We start from the raw sequence: 22,431 nt of genomic DNA on the forward strand, positions 1-22,431 counted from the left end.
CATGCATGCACGAATGCAAAAATTCTCTGTCTTTTGCTTATTCATTCCCCCATTCCCCACAATAACCCCCCGCAACCACGGTGTCTCCATAGTTTCAGCATCATACAGTATGTAACCTTCTCAGATTGGCTTCTTTCACTTAGTACTATGCATTTAAGGTTCTTCCATATCTTTTCATGGCTTGATAGCTCATTTCTTTTTTAGCACTGAATAATATTAGAATATTGCATTGTTTGGAGGTACCATAGTTAATTTATCCATTCACCTACTGAAGGACATCTTGGTTGCCTCCACATTTTGTCAGTTATGAACAAAACTGATGTCAACATCTGTGTGCAGGTTTTTGTGTGGATGTGGGTGTTCACCTCCTTTGGATAAATACCCAGGAGTTTGATTGCTGAATCTCACAGTAAGAACATGCTGAGTTTAGTAAGAAGCTGCCAAACTGTTTTCCAAAGAGGCTTACCATTCTCGCCAGCAGTGAATGAGCACTTCTCTGAAGAGCTGAAGTAGTTTTTGAAGAAAACCAGCCCCAGCTGAAGGGGGCGGGGATGCAGCCACTCTGAGAGCCCTTGTGCTCTGAGGTGGGGCTGACCTTCCACAACAGGCAGGAGACATTGGAAGCTGGAGAGAAATGCCTGGGCCCAGTGCCACCAGGGAACTGACACCCTTCTCCGCTTTCCTAGAGCTCACATTCCCTGCCGTGTGGACAGCCAGCCCTGAGAGGAGGCCCAGGGCTATCTGGGGACTCCTAGGTCAGCGACTTTGGATGTAATCCTGCCTTGGGGTCAGGCCCTGCAGTTTGGCTTGGCAGCCGGGACCCTAACACTTTTGTCTCCCCTCCACCCCCACCCCAGGGGGCTTCCCTGTGGCTTAGATGGTTAAGAATCTGCCTGCAATGCAGGAGACCTGGGTTCGATCCCTGGGTTGGGAAGATCCCCTGGAGTGGCAACCCTCTCCAGTATTCTTGCCTGGAGAATCCCATGGATGGAAGAGCAGGGCAGGCTACAGTACATGGGGTTGCAGAGTCGGACACAACTGAGCCACTAATGCATTCATTCAACGCCACCTGCATCCCAGACCTGAGTCCTGCTTCTGATAACTCTTCAGCTGCTAGAAGCTTAACTCCTCCAACCTCTATCACCACTTGCTCCCATAAAACTGCCCCTGAATCACACTATTTCAGAGAAGACTCATTCTATAGGTGCCAGCTTCTTGCAGAAGCAATGCCTGCCATTTGAAATCTGCTGGCCCCTATCCCTGCAGGCTTGCTTCCTCAGTTATATGAGGAGAGTAGGTATGGGGCTTTCAAACGCTGTAAGAATCTCACAGGGCTTCCCTGGTGGCTCAGTGGTAAAGAGTCAGCCTGCCAATGCAGGAAACTCAGGTTTTATCCTTGTGTCAGGAAGATCCCGTGGAGGAGGACATAGCAACCCACTCCAGTATTCTTGCCTGGAGAATCCCATGGAAAGAGGAGCCTGGCAGTCTACAGTGCATAGGGTCGCAAAAGAGTCAGACATGACTTAGCGACTAAACAAGAATGTCATGAGATAAGATAAAGAGCTTGGTGAGTCGAGGGGCCCAATACTTCTGTTAGGAAATCCCCTGTTAAATATTACCACCAAATTTCACCAGCCCCAGGGTTATGGGGTGTCAATTACAGAAGACATGGGGCGTAGGGCCCTTCAGCAGAAAGGAATTTGAGGAGGTTGCAGCCTCAGTGATGATACTTACCACTCCTGGCATTCCTAAAAAAGCCTAACTCTGGCAACCTTTCACAGGACAGGTGGGAGTACAAATTGCAGAAAGCAGGAACTCAGGGACCCTTTCATTCCAGGATAACAACTGGCTAAGTGCTTGACTTGTGCCAGGCACTACTCTAATCTCTACTCTAAAGTACATCAACTTCTCTTCTTCCTCCTCTGCTCCCTCCTCTTCCTCCTTTATCTTCTTTTTGGTATCAGTTTTATTTAAGTATAATTCACAAATCAGACAATTCATCTATTTAACATGTACAAATCAGTGGTTTAGTACATTCACAGAATTTGTGCAACCATACCACAATCCATTTTAGATATTTTTGTTACCCAAAAGGACACCCCATACTCTAGTTATCACTCCCCAATCTCCCTACTTCCCCAGCCCCAGGCAACCACTAATCTACTTTCTGGTCACTATAGATTTGCCTATTCTGGACATTTTATATAAATGCAGTATTAGACTTTATTTATAGCCTTTCTTTTTTCTGGCTTCTTTCTCTCAATACAGTGTTTTCAAGGGTCATCCATGTTGTAGTCTGTACCGGTACTTTGTTACTTTTTCTGGCCGAATAGTCTGTTGTACAGATACACCACATTTAAAACCCATCCAGTAGTTGATAGGCATCTGGGTTGCTTCCAGTTTTGGGCCATTATGAATAATGCTGCTATGAACATTCATGTACAATTGTTGGTGTGAACATGTGTTTTCATTTCTCTTGGGTGAAATGGAGTGAAATTGCTGAGTCAAATGATTGCATTACTTTCTCTAATTCTACATCTACCCTTTGAAGTCAAAACTATCTTTAAGTCACAATTGAGGAAACTTGAAACTCAGAGAGGTTGCCTAAGACCAGATTGTGAGTGAAGGGTGGAGCAGGACTTGGAACTCAGGCAGTCTGACTCAGATCCCATGCTTCTCATCCCACTTTCAGGGTCTTAAAACTTCTGTTTTACCTAAGATGTAGCCTCAACTACAAGCATCTGAATCTCAAAAATGGGCCCAGGCCTCTGGGTACTGGAGGATAGCCCAGCCAGGAATGAACTCTGAAGAGCCTAGTTTTGGGGAGGGGTTTGGAGTGGAGAAAAATCAGGTATCTTGTTCATCGCCTGGGGTGACCAAGGATCTAAGGTACTGAGAGAAGGCTTAAGTTTAGGCTTTCTTTGTGTGTGTGTGTGTGTGTGTGTGTGTGTGTGTGGTCAGTCATGTCTGACTCTTCATAACCCCATGGACTGTAGCCCACCAGGCTCCTCTGTCCATGAGATTTCCCAGGCAAGAATGGGAATAACGAATAATGCTGCTACGGAGTGGAGTGGGTCACTATTTTCTACCCCATGGGATCTTCCTGACCCAGGGATCGAACCCCAGTATCTAGTGTCTCCTGTGTTGGCAGGCGGATTCTTTACCATTGTGCCACCTGGGTCCTCTTCAAAAGTTTAACGCTTTCTAAAAAAAAAAGTTTAATGGTTTTTGTGATAGTTTCTTTTAGACTAGACTGCCTTGAGGATGAAATAAACATGAGTTTCTGGGAGCAGTGTAGTAAATGGTCAGTACATGGACTATACAGGTCAATTGCCCAGAAGGGAGGAAGTCCCCATCACCTCTCTGGGCCTGTGTTCCCCCACTTGCACCACACCCTGCTCTGTGGGCTCTTTAAGCTCTGATTTGTCAGGTTCCTCCAAAGATGACAGTTTTAAGAGGAAAGTAGGATTAGAAACTCCAGAGCAGGACCTCAGAGGCCTTCGGAGGGGAAACAGGTCCCTGGAAGGAAACAAGTTCATATTCTTGCAAAAGAAGGGGAGGGGGGGGAACATAGGACTAAGAAGAGGATCCTTCAAAAATGATCTCTGTGGGGATCTGCCCTTGGGGGCTGGGGAAGCAATTCAGGTGCATTTAAATTTACTACCTAGCACTTCTCTGGCAGTCCAGTGTTTAAGACTCTGTGCTCCCATTGCAGGGGTCACAGGTTCCATCCCTGGTCAGAGAACTAAGACCCTGCCGTGTTTCCCGGGAGGTACTCCATCCGTCGGGCCAAAAAGAAAAATTTCCCCAACTATACTTCACTTTGGTACCTCACTTTGTTCCTTTAGAGTTCTCATCATTGTTCTAAGTAATTGAGTAAGGACTGTGATTCTCATGTGAGATCCGGAGTGTAGTTTTGTTCACGGCTGCCAAAAACTCATTGTCTGGCAGGTAGTAGGCAGCATTGTCAGAAAAAAATCCAAAAAGCCCAGTTAAATTTCAGTTTTAGACAAGCAGTAAATTATTTTTAGTGTATGTTCCATTTATTTGAAATTCAAATTTAACTGTGCTTCCTGTATTTTACCTGCTAAATCTGACAACCCTAGGAGTAGGGTCTCGATAAATATTTGTGGAACAAATGGATAAAGGAGGTTTTGCCTTGGCTCCGCCCTAAACTTGTGGTTTGACCGTTTGAGCAGCTCTCGGTCCCTTCTCTGGGCCTGCTTCTCTGACAGGTGGGAGTTCGGGCGGCGACCACAGCGCAGGGATCGCCAAGGCAGGAGAGCGTGGTGTGAACTGCCAAAGAAAAAGAGGAAACTAGGGTCATCTCTGTGTGGGGCAGTCTGGACCTCCGGACTGGGTACCGCTCTCAAGTCCTTCTGCCGGGGCCAGGGAAGCCCCAGTCCCGCCCCTCCAAAGCTGGGGCCAGCCCGAGGCTGTCGCCATGGAGATACGGGTAGCCTGGAGCCCCTCCCCGCCAGGCCACGCGTTTCCGCTGCGTTGGAGCCTCCTGATTGGACGGCCATCTGGACGCTACCACCAGCCCAGAGCCTGCTAAGGGGTAGGGGCGGGATCTTGTCCTCGTGGGACCCTTGCCCTGAAAACCTGTGCATGTGGCCTTTCTAGGGGAGGATGGGTTCTCTGCCTCACGTGGGGAAAAAGGCTGGGTATCAGGTCGGAAGCGTGATCATTGCTTTTCCTACTAGAGCTTATGTTCATGCCTCTCCCTGAGAAAGAAAGCGGGGATCGGGAAAGTAGGTAACGCCCCCCTCGAGAGCCTATTCGGCCCCCAAAATCTGGAGCACCGGAAGTGCTGGCGACGTGTCAGTGCGCCCTATCCTAAACCTTCCCCCCTAGGCCACATTTCCTACTCAGCTGCGGGATTCCGGGGCCGCCTGGGCGCTGCACCCCGCCACTTCCGCATTGAACCGCCGATTCAACCGAACTCCCAGCCTCTGCGCGCGCTCCCTCTCAGGCCTGATGGTTGGGCCGGCGCCTGAGAGTAGCCACGCCCTCTCCCGCTCCTAGCAGCCAATGGGCGGGCGCCTCCCGGCGGGGTGGTGGGTAATTAATGAGGACCGGGCGCTGATTGGCTACAGGGTCGTGGCCGGGGGCTGGGCGGTGGGGTAGGTTGTTCCTAAGGTGGGAGGCGGCACCCGTGGCTGAGAAGGAGGCCTGAGAGCGACATGTCCCCGGCGGCTGAGGCACGGCGGCCCGTGGCGCTGTTTTTCTGAGTCCGGGGCGGCCTGGCGGCCGGCTGAGAACAAGACTCGGCGGAGGCTGCCCCCGCTGCGAAGGCCGCCATGCTAGGCGCTCGGGCGGTTGAGGGAGCCGCCGTGGCGCTCCTGCGACTGCTGCTGCTGCTGCTGCCGGCGCTCGGCGTGGTCCGTTTGGCGGGGGCCGGGCTGCCCGAGAGCGTGATTTGGGCCGTCAACGCGGGCGGGGAAGCGCATGTGGACGTGCACGGGATCCACTTCCGCAAGGACCCTTTGGAAGGCCGGGTGGGCCGAGGTGAGAGCCCCTCGGCCGAGCCGCGGGATCCCGGGCCTGCCGTGCAGGGCGCAGCGCGCCAAGGGCTGCGGGCCCCGAACCCCTTCTTCGACCCTAGGGCCACGTCTCTGGAGCGAAGTTTCTCTCTACAGTTTCCTCGGGGGCCCGGTCAGAGCATAGAAACTGGCACTGGCTCGAAGCAACCAAGAGCCATCGAGACAGAGAGTTGGCGAGAAGTTATATTTGGACCTCGCATCTTCTATTTTCTAACCCCTCACCTCCAACCGCACTGGGAAAGTAAAGTCGGGGGCGGCCTATTGCCACCTCGAGGCCTCACGGGTTTTTCGGTTTTTCGCTGTTCCTGCCCTGGTGGTTCTGCTCTCCAGTCAGTTTCGGGTAGATTTCTGCCGACCCAGAAATCGGCCGCTCTCTTTACCCTCTCTGCAGGAGCGGAGCTTGATTCTTAGCCAGAATGGAAAGGAATCTTCGAAGAGGATGGGCCAGGAAAGTTTGATGGTAGCCTCTTCCCCCGCCCCCACCCCCCTTTGGAGCGGGGTATATGTGTGCTTAAAAGTAGAAGCTTTAAGGGCCTTCCCGGAGGGTGGTTCTGTCGCCAACCCTACTGCATGCACGTGGGGCTGGTGGTGTGTCAGCTGGGTCATCCGGGTAAGGTTTGAATATTCTGCCTGCCTGTGCGGAGAGCCTACCCCTCAGTGGTCCTGAGAGGTGTGGTTCCAGCTTATGGGAAAATTGCTTTTGACTTAACTGATTGAGCAACAGTAGTTTTGAGAGAGCTGCACAGTTCTCAGTGTAAGAATTGCTGGGGGAGCTGGTTAAAAATGCAAATTCAAGACCTGTAGATGAAACCCAGGTTTCTGCAGCCCTGGGGCTTCTGATGTAGGTCGTCTGCAGACCACTCTTCGGAAAATCTAGACTTTCTTTCTTCTGTTCCTAGGATTGGAAAACAGGTTTAAGAAGGAAGTTCCCCGCTTCATGTGTTGGAAGGAGATTTATGCTGTAGGCTGGGTTCAGAGGCTGCCAGCTTGGCAACAGGCCATCTCCAGAAAAGTAGGAAACAGACTTTCTCACTCTTTTTGCCGCGATGCCCAGATTTGGCTCTTGCCTTTCCTAAAAGGTTTAACTTGGTTCTTCCAACCAAGTTAATTGCCCTGGCCTCCCTGGAATTTGTTGTATGGGGGCAGTTTATTGCTTCCATAGACTTGGGGGTGTTGGGGCACAGAGCAGTTTTCCAAAGCTCCACGTTTGTCTTCACTTTAGCTCTGGAATTTATTTAGCCCTGGCATGTAGGTCTCCGTAGCCTGGGTTCAGCTGAGTCAGGGCCCTGGTTTTCAGCAGCCGTCACAGCAGCCAAAGGCAGACTTAATAACAGGAGGTGGTTGTTATCTTCAGCCTGGACCCTTCCTCTTTCTTCATGGGTGTGGGCAGGGCGGAAGGAGCCCTTGAGGAAATTATAGACCGTTTGTGGACTTCGCCTCTAGAGATAGCTGTGGTGAGGGCCATGTACAGATGGTTCCTTTTCAATTAACAAATACCAGGCTTTTCATAGGTGACCTTATTCTCTTTGGTCCCTAGTGCAGAGGAGGGAGCTAAGACCATACAGGTTTAGGCCCCAACTACTTTACTTCCCTTATTCAGAAATCCTGGTTTTCATTTGCTGGTAGGAGTGGGTTTGGTGGTTTTTTTTTTTTTTTTTTTGAGCCTTATCAGCAGTCAGCCAGGCTGTCTGTCCTTAGTTTACTGGATCATAGTTGCAGTGCCTTTGGAAGAGTTTATTGTAGCAGGTAAAAGTGTGTGACTTACCATATTATCAAAGCTCACTTGTTCTGGAATCCTGACTGGAACCCTGGCACTCTAAATGGAGGTTCCCTGCTCCATGCTGGTAGTCTAGTCCACTTGGGTATGAATTGCAGCAGTGTTAAGGTTGGATGAGAGTGGAGGGTAGTTGTCAGCCTGTAGGTTGATGTAGCTTGGGCCAGCCAGTTGCAACCTTGCACTTGGAGGGCTCCTGAGGGCAGCATTTTGCTGGCTGTAGGTCTGGGGAGAAGTGATTAGTCTTTCTCAGAAGGCAGCTCTTTAGATTCTTTCTGTGCAGGGGAGTCAGTACCACGAAGGGAAGTGCAGCTGCTGCCTCTGCCTGCCCTTGACTGGCTCTGTTTGGATAAGGGTGTGCCAAGTATTTGGAGACCCTCACCCCTGCCCCCCCCCCGCCACCGCCCCCACCTGCTGCTGTTTACACTAATTTCCGTCGGAGCTGAACGTCTTTATTCCTTTACCCGAGGAAAGTCCATTTTCGTGTTTAATGAATTCAGGTATTTGTTGCCAAGTTAATCCAGATAAGAGTTTGGCCTGCTTTTGAACTTGCTGTCTCTCTATAGTGTCTTTGTAGTTTGGCATTCTCGGAACTGTGAGTGGCCCAAGGCACCTAGTGGCTTTTGCTTTCAAAGGCACTTCACATTGTGTATTGAGTTTCATTTCTGCCTTGAGGATAGCTAGTGCTCATAGAAGATGCTGACAGCCTGGGATATGCTTTTTTCAACCTGTGTGCTTCAGCAGACAGAGGTACCACTATGGAGAGTGATTCAGAAGCACTCTCTGTGTGGGATTCTGGCGTGCTCTGCATCCCAGGTTCTTCATAACTTGCTCTCTGTGGGTTCCTCTTGACTCTGATGGAAAAGACTTGGTTATTTGGCCTGAGGGCATAGAGGTTGGCTCGATTTTAGGAAAAAGGCTATTTCTTCTTCATAGAAAGATGCCCGCTAGTTAATTGTATGGCCTTGATGAATTTACATTCCCTCTCTGAAACTTGCTTTCCTTCTTCATAAAACTTGTCATGCTTTAGGAATCAGTGACATGAGACTGAAAATTCTCCTATCCAGAGTAGGTTCAAGTGTCTGTCTTTTTCTTTGCTCGAAGATCTTTTACAAGGAATCCAAGTGGAGCAGAACGTGGCTTTGGAGGGGAAAAAGCTGGCCAGGGGCCTGAGCCCATCGGATTACTAATTCTCTAGACCTAAGGAAGACCCTGCAGAGGCTTCCCTGGTGGCAGTGGTAAGGAATCCGCCTGCTGATGCAGGAGATGCAGGTTCGATTATTGGGTCGGGAAGATTCCCTGGAGAAGGAAATGGCAACCCACTCCAGTATTCTTGCCTGGGAGACCCCATGGACAGAGGAGCCTGGTGGGCTACAGTCCATAGGGTTGCAAAAGATTCACACAGGACTGAGCAACTAAAGAACAACAAAGAATACTCTTCCGATTTGGCTTTGGGGAGATAAGAGCTTGAGAGATAATGTGAGAGAGACACTGCTACTTCTGATTTGCTTAAGGCCAAGGGATTTGTTTAAAATTCTCTTCCTATACTGCTTCCCTGGTGGCTCAGACGGTAAGAATCTGCCTGCAGTGCAGAGACCTGGGTTGGGAAGATCCCCTGGGGAAGAGAATGCAACCCACTCCAGCATTCTTGCCTGGAGAATCCCATTGACAGAGGAACCTGGCGGTCTACAGTCTGTGGGGTCACAAAGAGTCAGACACAGCTGAATGACTAATACTTTCATATACTGCTACAGAAGAGGCCAGTTTCATTTGCAGGCCCTCCTAGGAGCAGTTCACTGGCGGAAAATTTAGGTAGATGATACCCTGTTTTCCAGATGAAGAAACACCTAGAGACAACAACATGTTCTACATCACATAGTAGGTGGCAGAGCCAGAATTCAAATCCAGGCCCATCTTCCCCTCAAACCTGGACTGAGTTTTTCAAGTAGCCTGGTGACTCCATTGTCTAGAGCTAAGAAGCTGTGGACAGAGTGTGGCCCCTCTGGCCCCCTTTTATCTTTGGTTAACTGTCTGACCTCTGTCGGGCTAACTTGAAATTTTAATTCCAGCTGCCATTGTATGCTCCTTGTGTCTACTTCACTGCTAAGGCAGCCATGAAGGCACAAAGGCTCGGAGGGGAGGTTGCTATTGTCTCTCTTTAGACTAGGGCAAATTCAGTTTTGCATGTGGCAAATTTTGTGGGAAAGCTGCTTGGAAAGCTTTTAAAGGTAATTCCAAGGTTGTTGAGTAGTTCTTTGCTCACACGGCTGCGTTTTCTTAGCTGTGACACTGAGCCTGCCACAGATTACGCTACCGTCAGTTCCTCACTTTTTCCATGCCGGGAGGGGGCCCAGGTTCTCCAAACATGCGTGACATCTTCTGTGTCTCCGAAAAGCAAATTGGGTGACCATTCCAAATTTGTAAGGATCACGGTCCTCGTGAACGAGGGAGATTGTTAGAACTCAGTTGGAAGAGGATCGGCAATCTTTTAATCTTTATAGGTTTGTGGTCTGAGCCTGGGGGATGGATCTGGGGCAGTTGGCAGCACATCCTTTATAGAGCTACTCAGTAACCCCCCCACCCACCGCCCCTTTGATTTTTCTAGAAGAAATAGGAAGAAAAAATATCTGGAGACAAAAGTGCAATGAGTTTCCTGTTCATTGTCTCATCAGTCCATCTGATCTGGCTGCTATTCACTTACAGGAACTGTTAACAGTTCTGTTTATTTTTCTGGAAGGCTTGACCTCAGCCACTGGATCTTCTAGTTACTCTTTTACCTCCTGTGGAGATAAAAGGTCCTGTCTCTTGGAGTCTCGGAAGATAAAGCTGCCAGGGTGACCCTCTCAAACATTGCCCTGGGGATCCAGGTGCCAGATGTCTTCAGAGTCACCCTGTGAAACTGGAAGGTGGTCTTGACACCTTAGCTCCAAGACTCCTCCTCCCAGGTGGAGGAGAGACTAGGCCCGTGTACCAAAATCACTGCCAAGTCTGTGGTTTGGAAAGTAGATGGATAGAGCTCTGGAAGGCATAGCTGTTCACCTCTGGGCCCTGAGTGTGGAATCATATTTGAGGAAGGACCCGGGTTTAGTTTGTTGTGTGGGAGAAAGAAAAACATACACAGAGTCATCTCCCTGTAAGATTGGGAGCAGACTGAGCGCAGGAGAGGATTTTGGCTCTTCTGATACCACCCAGAAGTAAGAACTTTTTATTTTTGCTCTGCCTTCTTCCTCATCTGTTTGAAATGGGAAAGGTGGCTCAGTGGTAAAGAATCAGCCTGCCAATGGAGGAGAAGCAGGTTCAATCCCTGGGTTGGAAAGATCCTCTGGAGGTGGACATGGCAACCCACTCCAGTATTCTTGCCTGGACAGAGGAGCCTGGCAGGCTAGAGGTCTGTGGGGTCACAGAGTCAGACATGACTGAGTGACTGAGCGCACACATGCACGCATTCCTCATCTGTCTGAAATGGGGAAGGTGGCTCCTGGACCTGGGCATCTGAGGCCAGAGATGCGACGGGACCGTGGACCCCTGCTCGGATGGCTGTGGCCGCGGGGAGAGGAGTGTGTGACTTCACTACGCTGCGGGCACCTCCTTTGTTGGCTTTTGTTTCTTCAGTGGATCACACTGAGCATGCTGACGAATGTGCCCAGGACAATGTTAGGTGCTGGGAATACAGTGGGAATCTTGTTTCTTCTTTCATTTTGTTGGGGGGAATGTTCGAGACCTCGGGTGAGGTTGAGTTCTGTGAGTGTGGGAAGTAAGGTGTTAGACCCAGAGGAAATTAGAGAACATCAAATCCTTTTTTTAATGACCTTGTTGCTTTCGACCAGCCCTGGAACTTTTTGAATGAAAACGTAAAAAGCAATGAAAGCTGGTTTCTTATTTGCAGTAAAGACAATGAAGAATGACTTTCCTAATAGATACCCTGTTTTTTTTACTTAGACTGAGCGCTTCCAAATGAGGGAAAAAATTCTGTGAGCTTAATCACCTTGCGGTGTTCCTGGCTACCCCCTGCTTTTAGGAGCTTTCTCTGAAGCCCCGCAGCTGTAGGGCAGTGCTCTGTTGTGGTAGTGAGTTAGACTTGTTCCCTTCCCATCACTCTGGATATGGCTGGGGAGAAGTCAATTTCACGAATGTTTGAAAGTTTTGCTGTGAGGGTGATGGGAGCTTGTTGGGGTGATTGCTGTGTTGGTTTCTTTCATTTTATTCTTCTTTGGTAACAGCTACCTGACTCCTGCCTTCGTGGCTGGTCTCTTTGGAGCCAGGTGCAGCGGGGGAGGGTTATTTATTAGCTTTGCCCGGGGAAACGCCCCGGCCATTCTGGGGTCTCCTGCTCTTCTTTTGTGTTTGGCCTCTGATGTGGTTTCTCTTGTGTCTCTTGTCCCCAGCCTCTGACTATGGCATGAAGCTGCCAATCCTGCGTTCCAATCCGGAGGACCAGATCCTGTATCAGACGGAGCGGTACAACGAGGAAACCTTCGGCTACGAGGTGCCCATCAAGGAGGAGGGGGACTACGTGCTGGTGCTGAAGTTTGCCGAGGTCTACTTTGCGCAGTCCCAGCAGAAGGTGAGGCGGCTCAGGCCCCCACTTGACTAGTAGGGCCTCGCCACTCTGGAAGGAAGCTCCCAGAGAATGTAGGTGCTTAGGAGGGAGGAACAGTTGAGGTTTGAGAAGAAGCTGGGTTTTCTTTTTGAGGTCACTGCACGAAGCTTGTGGGATCTCAGTTCCCCGACCAAGGACTGAACCCCAGGCCACCACAGTGAAAGCCCGGAGTCCTAACCACTAGGCCGCCAGGGAACTCCCAAAGCTGGATTCCTCTTGCCCAGCTATGTCCCATTACTACGAGGCTGCATTTGCCTTGGAGTGACAGAAGGTTCCTGTGACAGAAAGAACCTGATGCTGGGAAAGATTGAAGGCCAGAGGAGAAGGGGACCAAAGAGGATGGGATGGTTGGATGGCATCACCGACGCGATGGACATGAGTTTGAGCAAACTGTGGGAGTTGGTGATGGACAGGAAAGCCTGGTGTGGATACAGTCCAGGGGGTCGCAAAGAGTTGGACACGACTGAGTGACTGAACTGAACTGACAGAAGGCAATGCCAGAATCCTAGATCTTAGCAATTAACTAATCTTCTTAAGGTCCTCCTGGTTATAACCTCTCCCTTCTTGGTTGTCCGTACCTTCTTGTTTTTCACCGTGATATTTTCCTGTCCCTTCTTCTGACTTTCCTTCTTTTCACCTTGAGTTTTTTGTTTGCACTCTTTGTTCCCAGTTAGCAACCTTGACAGTGAAAGAATGTGCCTTTGGTTTGGCTCAGGTAAAGGTCTCTAGCCACCCTGAAGTCTACCCAGCCCTGCCTGTCATTCCTTAAATTATTTTTGAACTTGAAGCCCAGGCAGGTGCCTAATGTCCCAACTGCTGAAGGAGTGTGAAGCAGATGGTTTTTTGTTTGTTTTGGCTGTGTCGAGTGGCATGGAAAACTTGCCCTACCAGGGATCGAACCTGCAGCCCATATGTTAGAAGCGCGGAGCCTTAACCACTGGACCCCCAGGGAAGTCTGAAGCAGGTGGTTTTGACACCGGCTCCTTGTCTGTCTTGGCAGGTGTTTGACGTGCGGTTGAACGGCCACGTGGTGGTGAAGGACCTGGATATCTTTGATCGTGTAGGGCACAGTACCGCCCACGATGAGATCATCCCGATGAGCATCCGGAAGGGGAAGCTGAGCGTCCAGGGCGAGGTGTCCACCTTCACAGGCAAACTCTACATTGAATTTGTCAAGGTAACACTCCTCCTCTGCCCCTTTGCAGCCGAGGATGAGTTGAAAAGGATGGGTGCCAGGGGCAGGGGGGAGCTGTTTGCTGCCGTGTGTGGGTGACCGCTGTTTCCCTTACTTTAGGGATACTATGACAACCCCAAAGTCTGTGCACTCTACATCATGGCTGGGACAGTGGATGGTAAGTTGTGTTTCTGTTCTGCTTTTTTCAAAAAAATTATTTATTTTTGGCTGTGCTGTCTCTTCATTGCGGTATGGGCTTTTCTCTAGTTGTGGCGAGCAGGGGCTCCTCTCTAGTTGTGGTGTGCAGGCTCCTCATTGTGGTGGCTTCTCTTTTATGGAGCACAGTCTCAGGTGCTCAGGCTTCAGCAGTTGCGGCCCAGGTGGGCTCGGTAGCTGTGGCTCCTGGGCTCTAGGGGACAGGCTCAGTAGTTGTGGCACAGCGGCTTAGTTGTGCCCCAGCATGTGGGATCTTCCCGGACCAGGGATCGAACCCATGTCTCCTGCATCGGCAGGTAGATTCTCTACACTGAGCCATCTGGGAAACTCCTCTGATCTGCTTTTTGATGTGGGCTGAAGGATAGGGTTGAGGGGACCACCAGGGGGTGATTTAGCTGATCACTGTTTTGAAAACACTAACACTTAAAGCCATAACATGAGGAACCTGGAATCAGGTGGCCCGAGCTGAAGTGTAGCAAGCACGTGCTAGCCCTAAGCTTTGCAGCAGGGTCTGTGTTCAAATCTTCCTGTCACCATTTAATCAGTGAATTGGTTTTAGACAAAAATCATTTTAACCGCTCTTTAAATAGGACTGGGTGTGCCTGACCCTTGTAGTCATTTGGAATTGCCTAAACCTCACCCTTGTTCTGTTTCTTTGACATCTATGAAGGAGGGGCGGGGCGGGTAGGTAGAAAGAAGAAGGCAGAGGAAGGGCCCTGACTGTTTGGCCTGCTCTTGAGCACAGTGTCACTGGGCTGCCCTGAGCAGAGGTTCACTTATTAATGTCTCCTTGTTCCTGGGATCCAGCCCCAAAGTACATCTCTTTCTCAGGGTTGAAGGTCTTGTCTGCCAGCTTTCTCAGGCTGGTTTTTGCAGAGAAGGCGTCTGTCTCAGTGACTTTGCTCCCCTATCCCACCTCCATGCCTTTCCCCACCTCATCTGGAGGCACATCCCAGAGGATGTCTTACTCCCAGACTGATGGGTAACCAGAATCCCTTGGGAGGGGACAGTGAACAGAGGGGGACGGTGTGCAGAGAACCCAGAACTCCATGGATCAGCTTTTCCTTGGTTGCTTTGTGCATCAGAAGGGAATGTGGGGTTGGAGGAGGGAGAAGGAAAGATTTGAAAGGTTAAGCTTGGGGTGTTGGGTCACTGTCCTTGTCCAGTCTGGTTCTCTCCAGGCTCTGAAGAAGTAGGATTGGGAAGGGAGACAGGGAGTCTCTCAGGGTGCAAGGCTTCTACTCCGTTTTAGTTAAATATCAGAAAGACCCGTGTTTGCAGCAATCTGCTCTTCTCCAGGCTGGGAACTGTGGCTGTTCCTTCCTGTGGATCCTGCTTTAGGTCATAGGGTCTCTTTCTTGTGGCTCATTTACTTCCCTTAAGGGCCTCATTTAAATGCCGTGAGTCTTACTTAAAAGGTGTTCTTGTTCTCGTGTCAGATGTACCAAAGCTGCAGCCTCATCCAGGACTGGAAAAGAAAGAAGAGGAGGAGGAGGAAGAAGAGTATGATGAAGGGTCTAATCTCAAGAGACAGACCAATAAGAACCGAGTGCAGTCGGGCCCCCGCACACCCAACCCCTATGCCTCGGACAACAGCAGCCTCATGTTTCCCATCCTCGTGGCCTTCGGAGTCTTCATTCCAACCCTCTTCTGCCTCTGTCGGTTGTGAGAACTGATCACCATCCTGAACAGGTGGAAGGGTGTGGGAAAGAAACCGAACGTGTTGGTTTGGGTTTCTGTATTTTTTACAGTGATTAACAAAAACAAATGAGAAAACACACATACATATATACACACACACACACACACAAAATTAAAGGAGATGAAAAGAGGCTGAGTGACTAGAGAGCAGCCCTCACCCACCACCTGGTCCCAGACCTGCTCTAGTCCTCGTCCTCTCCCTGGGGCAGCCCCCAGCTATCTCTTTCCTCTCTAGGGTACATAGGGTAAACTGATCCCACCTGGCCAAGGGTCTTCGTCCAGTGGAAGGGACTCTGAACTTAGAGCCATCCTGGTTCCTTATTTTAGGTTAGACATTAACAGCAGGGAAATAGGATCTTCTTACTCCAGAAGACCAGTGCTGGGAGTTGGGTGTATTCTGAAGTGATGTCCAGGGAAGTTTTCAGACGTACTGGGATTCCAAGTGGGTGTGTGGTGTGGTGTGTGTGTGTGTGTGTATAATTTGTATGATAAGACAAAAACGGAAGAGGGATTCAGAAGAAGAAAAGTCGATACTTCCTTACACGGAAGCCTGTCTGGTTTTAGCCCAGTGACAGTTCCATCTTAAGTGTTTAAGCTTTGTCATCGCTTGTCTCCCTGACACGTGCCAGTTAGAGGACTGTCTGGTATCCAAGACGATTCGTTTCTATCAGGTCCTCGAGTTGCCTCTGACTTCTTACCACAGCAGATCATTTTGATTTCAGTGCCTGTTGGGGACTTGGTTTCCTCTCTCTCTCTCTTTTTTCTGAACCTGACTTATTTGTAAATCTCTTCTCGCTCGCTCTCAACCATCCTGCTAAGTTATTGCCAAGAAGGGAAGGAGACATTGGGGATCTGGAGTTCCCTCTGCTTGAACGTCTTCTCCTTCACCACCTCACCTTACTGGTACCTCCCTCCCTGGATCTCTGAGCCAGCAGCCAGGAGGACCTGACCGAGCAGCTCTTTTACTGGCCCCTTTGTAGGGGCTTGCTGCCAGGGGACACAGAGGCTTTCCAGCCTGCAGCCACAGAACACTTGACCTTAAAAGTCTCTTCTGGTCTTTGGATTGGAAAAGGCTTACGTTAGCATAACTTAAGAGCAACCTCAGAGACCTGAGCCCTACTAAGTGACTGACCACTGTTGAGAGTATCTAGTATCCGACGTTCATTGATTCCCTTGTTGTCCTACGTCACGGTTCAGCCAGTTTTGGTTTAAGGCTAGAGCTGCCCCAAGGAGCTAGACTGATTGTATCTGGCCCAGTGACGCCTCTCACTGACCTTAAGAGTAGGCCCTTACGACCTTTCATTTCCCTGTCCAGGTCGCTGCCAAGTTCTTGGTGTGATGGGGCAGGAAGATTACCAGGCAGCCCTAGTTCTGGCAGCCCCGGATATGTCTGTCTTGAATTCCCTGCGAAAATTTTCTGCGGGAAGTAAGGCTCCTCTGTTGTCCTCTTTTCTGATCCTTGTCATCCTTTTCCCCATTAGGGGAGCAGTGAGCTGGGACCCAGCCAAGCTGCAAGGAGTTTTGTGGGTGGAGAGCCGCAGGATGAGCCGCTGCTGGGCCTGGAACAGCAGAGACTATCAGGCCAGGCCCATCTTTAGAACCTGTTGAATTTTGAGTTTGTCTTTTTGTTTCTGGTTTCCAAGAGCTCTGCGTATTTGAGCTGCTCGTTTGGAGACAAAGGAAGTAGCCCCTGGGCTCCCGTCCTGGGTTTTGGGTTCTGACCGAAGTTACTCCAGGTCTGCATTTTAGTCCTTTGAGAGAGTCAGAGCCCTTCATTTCAGCTGTGACTTAGACATCTGTCCTCGAGCACAGAGTCAGGCAGCCTGGTGGCTGCGGCCTGAAGCTGTAACCAGAGGCACACTTGGAGTGCTTCACAAAGCCGCCCGCGTTTCGGGGTTACGTCCTGAAGCCTCTGTCCTGGGGACCACCTATCTGGGGCAGTGGGTGTCCTGACGGTCACTCAGGCTTCTGACGGTGGCTTGGATTCCCGTCCCATCGCCGCTCTCCTGAGGCCACTGCCCACGGGGTAAACAGGATGCGGGAGGGCTTGCGGCCGCCATCTTGCCTTGTCCATTCGTTTGCTGGGTCTCTGAGGAAGGAGGGCTCCCCGCCTCCTCACCTCAACCCTTTCCTCCAGTGACTCAGAGTCTCAGAAGGAAACCCTGACTCCTGGGGCCATTTCCTCACGGTACTGTAAGCCAAGCAGCCTTGCTTCTGCCTCTGTTTCCCAGCCCACCCTTTCCCTGAGCTCAGGGGCAGGGATGGGCGCTTTCCTCTTTGGTCGTGTCTGAAAGGAAGGAACAGCTTTCTGTGGCTCATAAAAGCTAAAGGGGAAGTGAGGAAACAGGAAAAAGTATGGCGGGGGCTGGGGTCAAGTCCCCTGTAGCCAAGCCCACCCAGCTGTCAGAGCCGCCCAGGGCTGGTCACGGTTGGCTTGGGATGCTGAACTTGAAAGCTTTTTTTTTGGTTTTTTGTTTTTTTTGCTCCTTCAAGATGTTATAGGTACATGAAGTTTAGGTTAAAGGGGTGGGAATGGGGTACTGTTTATTTTTATTTTTTGTATTGTGTGTGTCAAGAATTACTCTGTTGTTTATCCTTTGCTCTTTGCACTGTTTGTCCCCGCGTCTGTGTCTTGAGCTGGTGCTAGGGCTGAGAGTCTGCGCTGTAGGGGAGTTGCTGGCTGGGGTTGGGGAGGTGAGAAGTCAGGCCTGTTAGGGGATGGGAAAGGAGAGGACTCGGCTCTTCTCTACGGGATCCACGTTCTGTCTGAGCTTCTAAGATCCTCCTCAGCCCAGGTGGCCAAAGCCAAGAACAGACGCTAAGTGAGATGAAACTCTTGGTACCAGACGTGTGGCTCAGGTCCAGTTTCCATTTGGACCGGGCACAGATGTCTGTGGGAGGTGGGCTGAGTCTGCAGTGTCGCTCTGATGGGGGTCAGGGACCAGCTGGCCTCCAATCAGACTTTTAGGGGGCTTCACTCAACGCTGATGGGAACATCATGCCAGGAAACAATCTGTGGGACCCACGTACCCTAAACCAGATATGTTGTTCTGGGGGGAAAAAACAACAACAGAAAAAACCTGTATGATCGAGAAGAAGCTGCTCAATGTTTACCTTGCGTTCTGGTGACTTGAAAGATGGTTCTCTTTGTTTCAGTGGTGTTAGACTCACAGGAGGACCACAGGGCCTGCAGGCCCACCTGTCGCTTGGAGAGAGTGATCTTGTTTTCCTGTTCCCACCATTTACCTAAGAGATACTGGCCAGAAATTGGAGGATCATATTAGAAGTCACTTAGGCTTTGAAGAGATGGGGTAAAGTTTGAGTTAAGTTAACCGCCCCCTTTCTGTGCCTGGAGACTATTTAATCCAGTTTTAGAATCGCGTTGTGACTTCTTTTCTTTTTGGAGAAGCTTCTGTTTTAAGGAATTTCTCGCCCTTCACATCCTGCTTCTGCCTTCTCCTGGGAAGGCCTGGCTGTGGCTTCTGGGATCTGAGTTGAACTTTGGAAAGCAGCAGCAGTATTTTCCCTTTCCTAACACTTACGCTCCTTTCCCTAGAAATGGGCTCACCTTGGGAAGCCCAGGGGGAGAATAGCAGGTTCTCCACCCTCCCTGGGGGTTGGGGAAGGACCCGCCCGGTCAGCACAGTGCCTTTTCCTCTCCTGCTCTGAGCCAGGATGGATGTTCCCACGAGATTCAGGTCTGGGCAGGGGGTCTCACTGTTCCCGCCGTGGGGCTGCCTCCCCGTCCCTTCCCTCCCTTCCCCTTTGCTGGCCGGCTCTGACCTAGTCCAAGTGTCTTCTTGCCTCGGGGAGCCTTAATGGCATCATGTGGCAACATGTAATGCTGTCCTCCACGCCTCTCCAAAAAGACGTAGAAGAGCAGGTGAGCTTTCCAGAATGAGAGATTAATAAGAGATACTCCTGTGTCACAAAAACAAGGTGAGGAGGGAGGGTAAGCTTAGGGCCTCCTTTTGCTGTGACCCTGGGGGAAGGAGCGTAAGGGATGGTGCAGAAGTAGAACCAGAGACACCCGGGATCCGTTCAGAAACCAGAGAAGCAATCTGCTCCTCTTCTATGGGAAGAGACAATTAGGGATGAAAGAGCTCTAAGAAAATTGCAAAGAAGCCTTAATGTTCAAGCTTCAGAGAGATCGGAGTCGTTTCTCCCTTTCAGTCCGAGCTAGGGCTCCTTCTGTATTTAGACCTCTTCTGGGGCAAGAGGGCTAGATTTCCTCGTTTTGTTAAGACTAGGTTGGCACCAGTGGGTCCACTGCCCAGTGAGGGTGGTTTCTTCTCTGTTATGTGTGTGGCTCACTGCCAATCTGGTATGTCCTTGCCTAGCAGCCTTTGGCTAGCTGGCTTTCAGCTGCCAGACCATTTGGATAAGGGCAGGCAATTTGGGGCCTGGATGGGTTGGCAGGGAAAGAGCAAGATGGATCTCCTGGGACGGGTTCCCCGCTCCTGCCCCCACCCCCCAGGAGTATAAAAACAAGGAGCCAGGATGGTGCTGGCAGCCAGGGAAACAGTGGTGCCTGCTGGAGTTGGCAGAGAGGCCCTTGGCACCTCTTGCATCCAGGCAGTCTTGTGAGACGGGGGCACGCAGCACCAGGAAAAGCAGGACTCCATTCCCATCTCTATTTTGAGCTTTGGGCCTTCATGTCAGTATGAGGAAAAACAACAATCTGAAGTGCACCTTCTGTCCTTTCAAAGGACAACTGTCAGGAAAGGAGGGCTGAGTTGCCAGGTGGGAGAGGGGAGTTGGCAGGGCGAGGCGGGAGGACAGACCCGGGGGTGAGACACCCTTGACTCCTCTCTTCCCTGGTACGTTGTGATCTGGGGAATGAAAAGAAATTGGACCCTGGATCAGTCCCCTCCGAGGATTTTCCTTCCCCCAAGCTCTTCCACACTTGGACCAGCTGTCCCTTCAGAGCTCAGGGCAGCCTCTTTAACTGTCACCGGCCTAAGCTGGGCTTGTCAGGACACCAGCCTGCCCCTCTTGGTCGGTCAATTCTGTACCAAGTGCTGGAGCCACAGTGTCCGGTTCATGGTAGCCCCCGTAGCTCTTATTCTAGAAGCCCACCCTCTCCCTGTGGAGGCCAAACCTGCTCTGTCTCTAGCCACAACACGCATTTACAGCGACACAGCGGGGTGTGACTGAGGAGCTTTGAACCTGGCTGGCCCGGGAAAGCTGCCGGCGTGCACAGGGCTGTCTTTCCTTCTGGGCTGTCTCCATCTGTCCCTACCCATCCCATGCCCCCACCCAACTCCCACCAAAAAGTGGAAAAAAAAAAAATCAGGATGTTTTTCACTGTCCATTGCTTTGTGTTTTAATAAACAATTTGCAGTGACACTCAGTGTTGGGATTGAGTTTGAACTTGATCGCAAAGAAGTGAGGTGGAGACCCAGGGTTTCTCTTGGCTGCAAAGAGTTCTCCCGTGATGTGTCAGGGAGCTTTCTTTTCTCTTCACCAGGATGTTTGGCTAAGGGAACGAAGTTTTGTAAAATGGCGCTGGGCCTTTTCAACTGGCAGCAGCTCACTCAAGGGAAAATAAACAGTTGTTTTGTTTTGTTTCCACTTTCACTGGAACACCAGGCCAGGACTCACTGAGCCCGCTGCTGCCTCCCCTCCGGTTTTCCCTGCAGCCTCCACAGTAACCCATGGACAGACTCAGCTGTGAGGCAGTTTTCTCTGCTTTCTCCTCTTCTGGTGTGCTATCAGTGTTGACAAGCTCAGGAGCACGAAGCTCAAAAAACTTCAGAAATTTACCCCAGACTAGTCAGTAAATGGTCAAGCCAGGATTCAAACCCAGTCTGTCCGGCTACAAAGCCCATGATCTTGCTAAGGCTATAGGAATAATCATTACAGATAGCTTTGACTGAGCCTTTGAAATGGGCCTGGCAGAAGGCCCAGCACTTCCACAGACGTTAATCTGTTTAGTCTTTAACAAACAAGTTGGTATTCACCTTTAAGAAGTGAAGTGACTTGCCGAAGGTCACAAAGCCAGCAAAAGGCAGGCCCGAGGTTTTACACGAGGACTCTCACTCTTGTCCATGACTCTCTGGCCTTTCATACCCCCCCCCCCCCCCCCCAACGCCATGTTCTGTGTTTCTCCAAGCAGGAACCAAGGCCGCTGGTTTGGGGAGAGGGAGGGAGAGCGTGGCCTGCTTCCCCTCAGTTATCCCTTGAAGGGCAGAATTCAGCACTCAGCTCCAAGAATGAAACCACTGTTGATGGAGTCTGTTCTCAGGGCTCAAATAGCCAGGAGGCCCACAGAGCCTCATTCTTAGCTTGAGCCCACCCATAACTAGAGTTCTTGACTAATTTAGACTTGGCTGTTACTATTTCAAGTAGCTTCGTGTGAGCTGCCAAAAGGGGAAGAGACCTGAAGAAGCCCTACTCTAGGGACTCACAGGGAGGGAAATTGTCTGACAGAAGGTCTTGGGCCAAGTGCCGGGGGTTGGGTTAAGCCACTGTTGGGTCCAGATCTTAATCTCGCTGAGGAAATCAGGCTCCCGGTTGGCTGGAGCCGATGTGTCGGACCTTTCTCCATACTTAGTACCCCACGCCCCTCCACCGCCCCCATAGAGGAAGAAAGAAAGAGTTTTTCCAACATTTACTGGAATGCCTGTTGCCATAGCAATGGTAAGAGGTCAAGGCAGAACTGAAGCGAAGCATGGAGGTCTGGAGCAGGCGGGCCTCTGCTCTCTAGCAACCGGAAATGATAGGTACCTCACCTCGGTTATTTGGCCCAAGACTCTTAGTTTTGTTTGTTGTTAACCACTTACATTAGTGAAAAACAAACCCACTTGTTTTTTGGCTTGGGCCTTAAGACTCGTTCTCCTGGGTTTTTTTTTTTTTTTTCTTGGCCATGTGGTATGTGGGATCTTAGTTCCCTGACCAGGGTGTGAACCTGAGCTCCCTGCCTTGGAAGTGCGGAGTCTTAACCACTGGATCACTAGGGAAGCCCTCTCCTGGGTTTTCTCATGGCTTCTACTCGACCTCCCATCTGTTGCTTCCTTAAACATTGGTCCCCGGCGCATCTCCTCTCTGTGCTGACTTGACTGTTCTTTCAGTCATTGCACTGCACTCTCCCATCCAGCTCCATGACTTCCCCCTGCGCAGGGTGCCGGCCTTCAGCAGAGGGCTCGTGGAGGAAGTGGGCACTGAAATGTATTGCCATAGCGACTGTTCATGAGACACTCTCCCTGGCACCAGCAGAGTGCTTTTCATTGCTGTTTTCATCTCCTCTCAACCCCAAGAAAGACCAGTCACTGGCCTGACGTGTAAATAAGAAAACAAGGCTTAGAGGGCATATGTGACCTACGCTGTGTTCTTTTAACATCATGATGTATTACTTTTTTTTTTTGAGACAGAGTTTTGATTAAAATTTTTTTCTTTTTTAAATTATGAAAGTATGATA

The 22,431-nt window shown here is 50.4% G+C and overlaps 1 protein-coding gene across 3 annotated transcripts; it reads left to right on the plus strand.

Moving 5' to 3' along the window:
- Positions 1 to 5,117: 5,117 nt before the first annotated feature.
- Positions 5,118 to 20,360, plus strand: MLEC (malectin). Of its 3 annotated transcripts, none has more exons than XM_020901570.2 (5): positions 5,127 to 5,511; positions 11,706 to 11,884; positions 12,921 to 13,097; positions 13,215 to 13,272; positions 14,750 to 20,360. In XM_020901570.2, the coding sequence occupies exons 1-5, from the start codon at positions 5,304 to 5,306 to the stop codon at positions 14,977 to 14,979; spliced, it is 852 nt and encodes a 283-aa protein (XP_020757229.1). In that variant the 5' UTR covers positions 5,127 to 5,303; the 3' UTR covers positions 14,980 to 20,360. The 3 variants fall into 3 exon arrangements, with proteins under 3 accessions (XP_020757233.1, XP_020757229.1, XP_020757231.1); XM_020901572.2 differs by lacking the exon at positions 5,127 to 5,511 and adding an exon at positions 8,360 to 8,558; XM_020901574.2 differs by lacking the exons at positions 12,921 to 13,097; positions 13,215 to 13,272 and having other exon boundaries at positions 5,118 to 5,511.
- Positions 20,361 to 22,431: the final 2,071 nt, after the last annotated feature.

Source organism: Odocoileus virginianus, chromosome 12 (assembly GCF_023699985.2).
Source record: "Odocoileus virginianus isolate 20LAN1187 ecotype Illinois chromosome 12, Ovbor_1.2, whole genome shotgun sequence".
Taxonomy (NCBI): domain Eukaryota; kingdom Metazoa; phylum Chordata; class Mammalia; order Artiodactyla; family Cervidae; genus Odocoileus; species Odocoileus virginianus.

Excerpts from the sequence above, each read along its gene's own strand:
- MLEC (XM_020901570.2), top strand. The coding sequence starts at position 5,304 with ATGCTAGGCGCTCGGGCGGTTGAGGGAGCCGCCGTGGCGCTCCTGCGA. Across the intron at positions 5,512-11,705 it reads GGAAGGCCGGGTGGGCCGAG|CCTCTGACTATGGCATGAAG; the intron begins GTGAGAGCCCCT and ends TCTTGTCCCCAG. Across the intron at positions 13,273-14,749 it reads CATGGCTGGGACAGTGGATG|ATGTACCAAAGCTGCAGCCT; the intron begins GTAAGTTGTGTT and ends TTCTCGTGTCAG.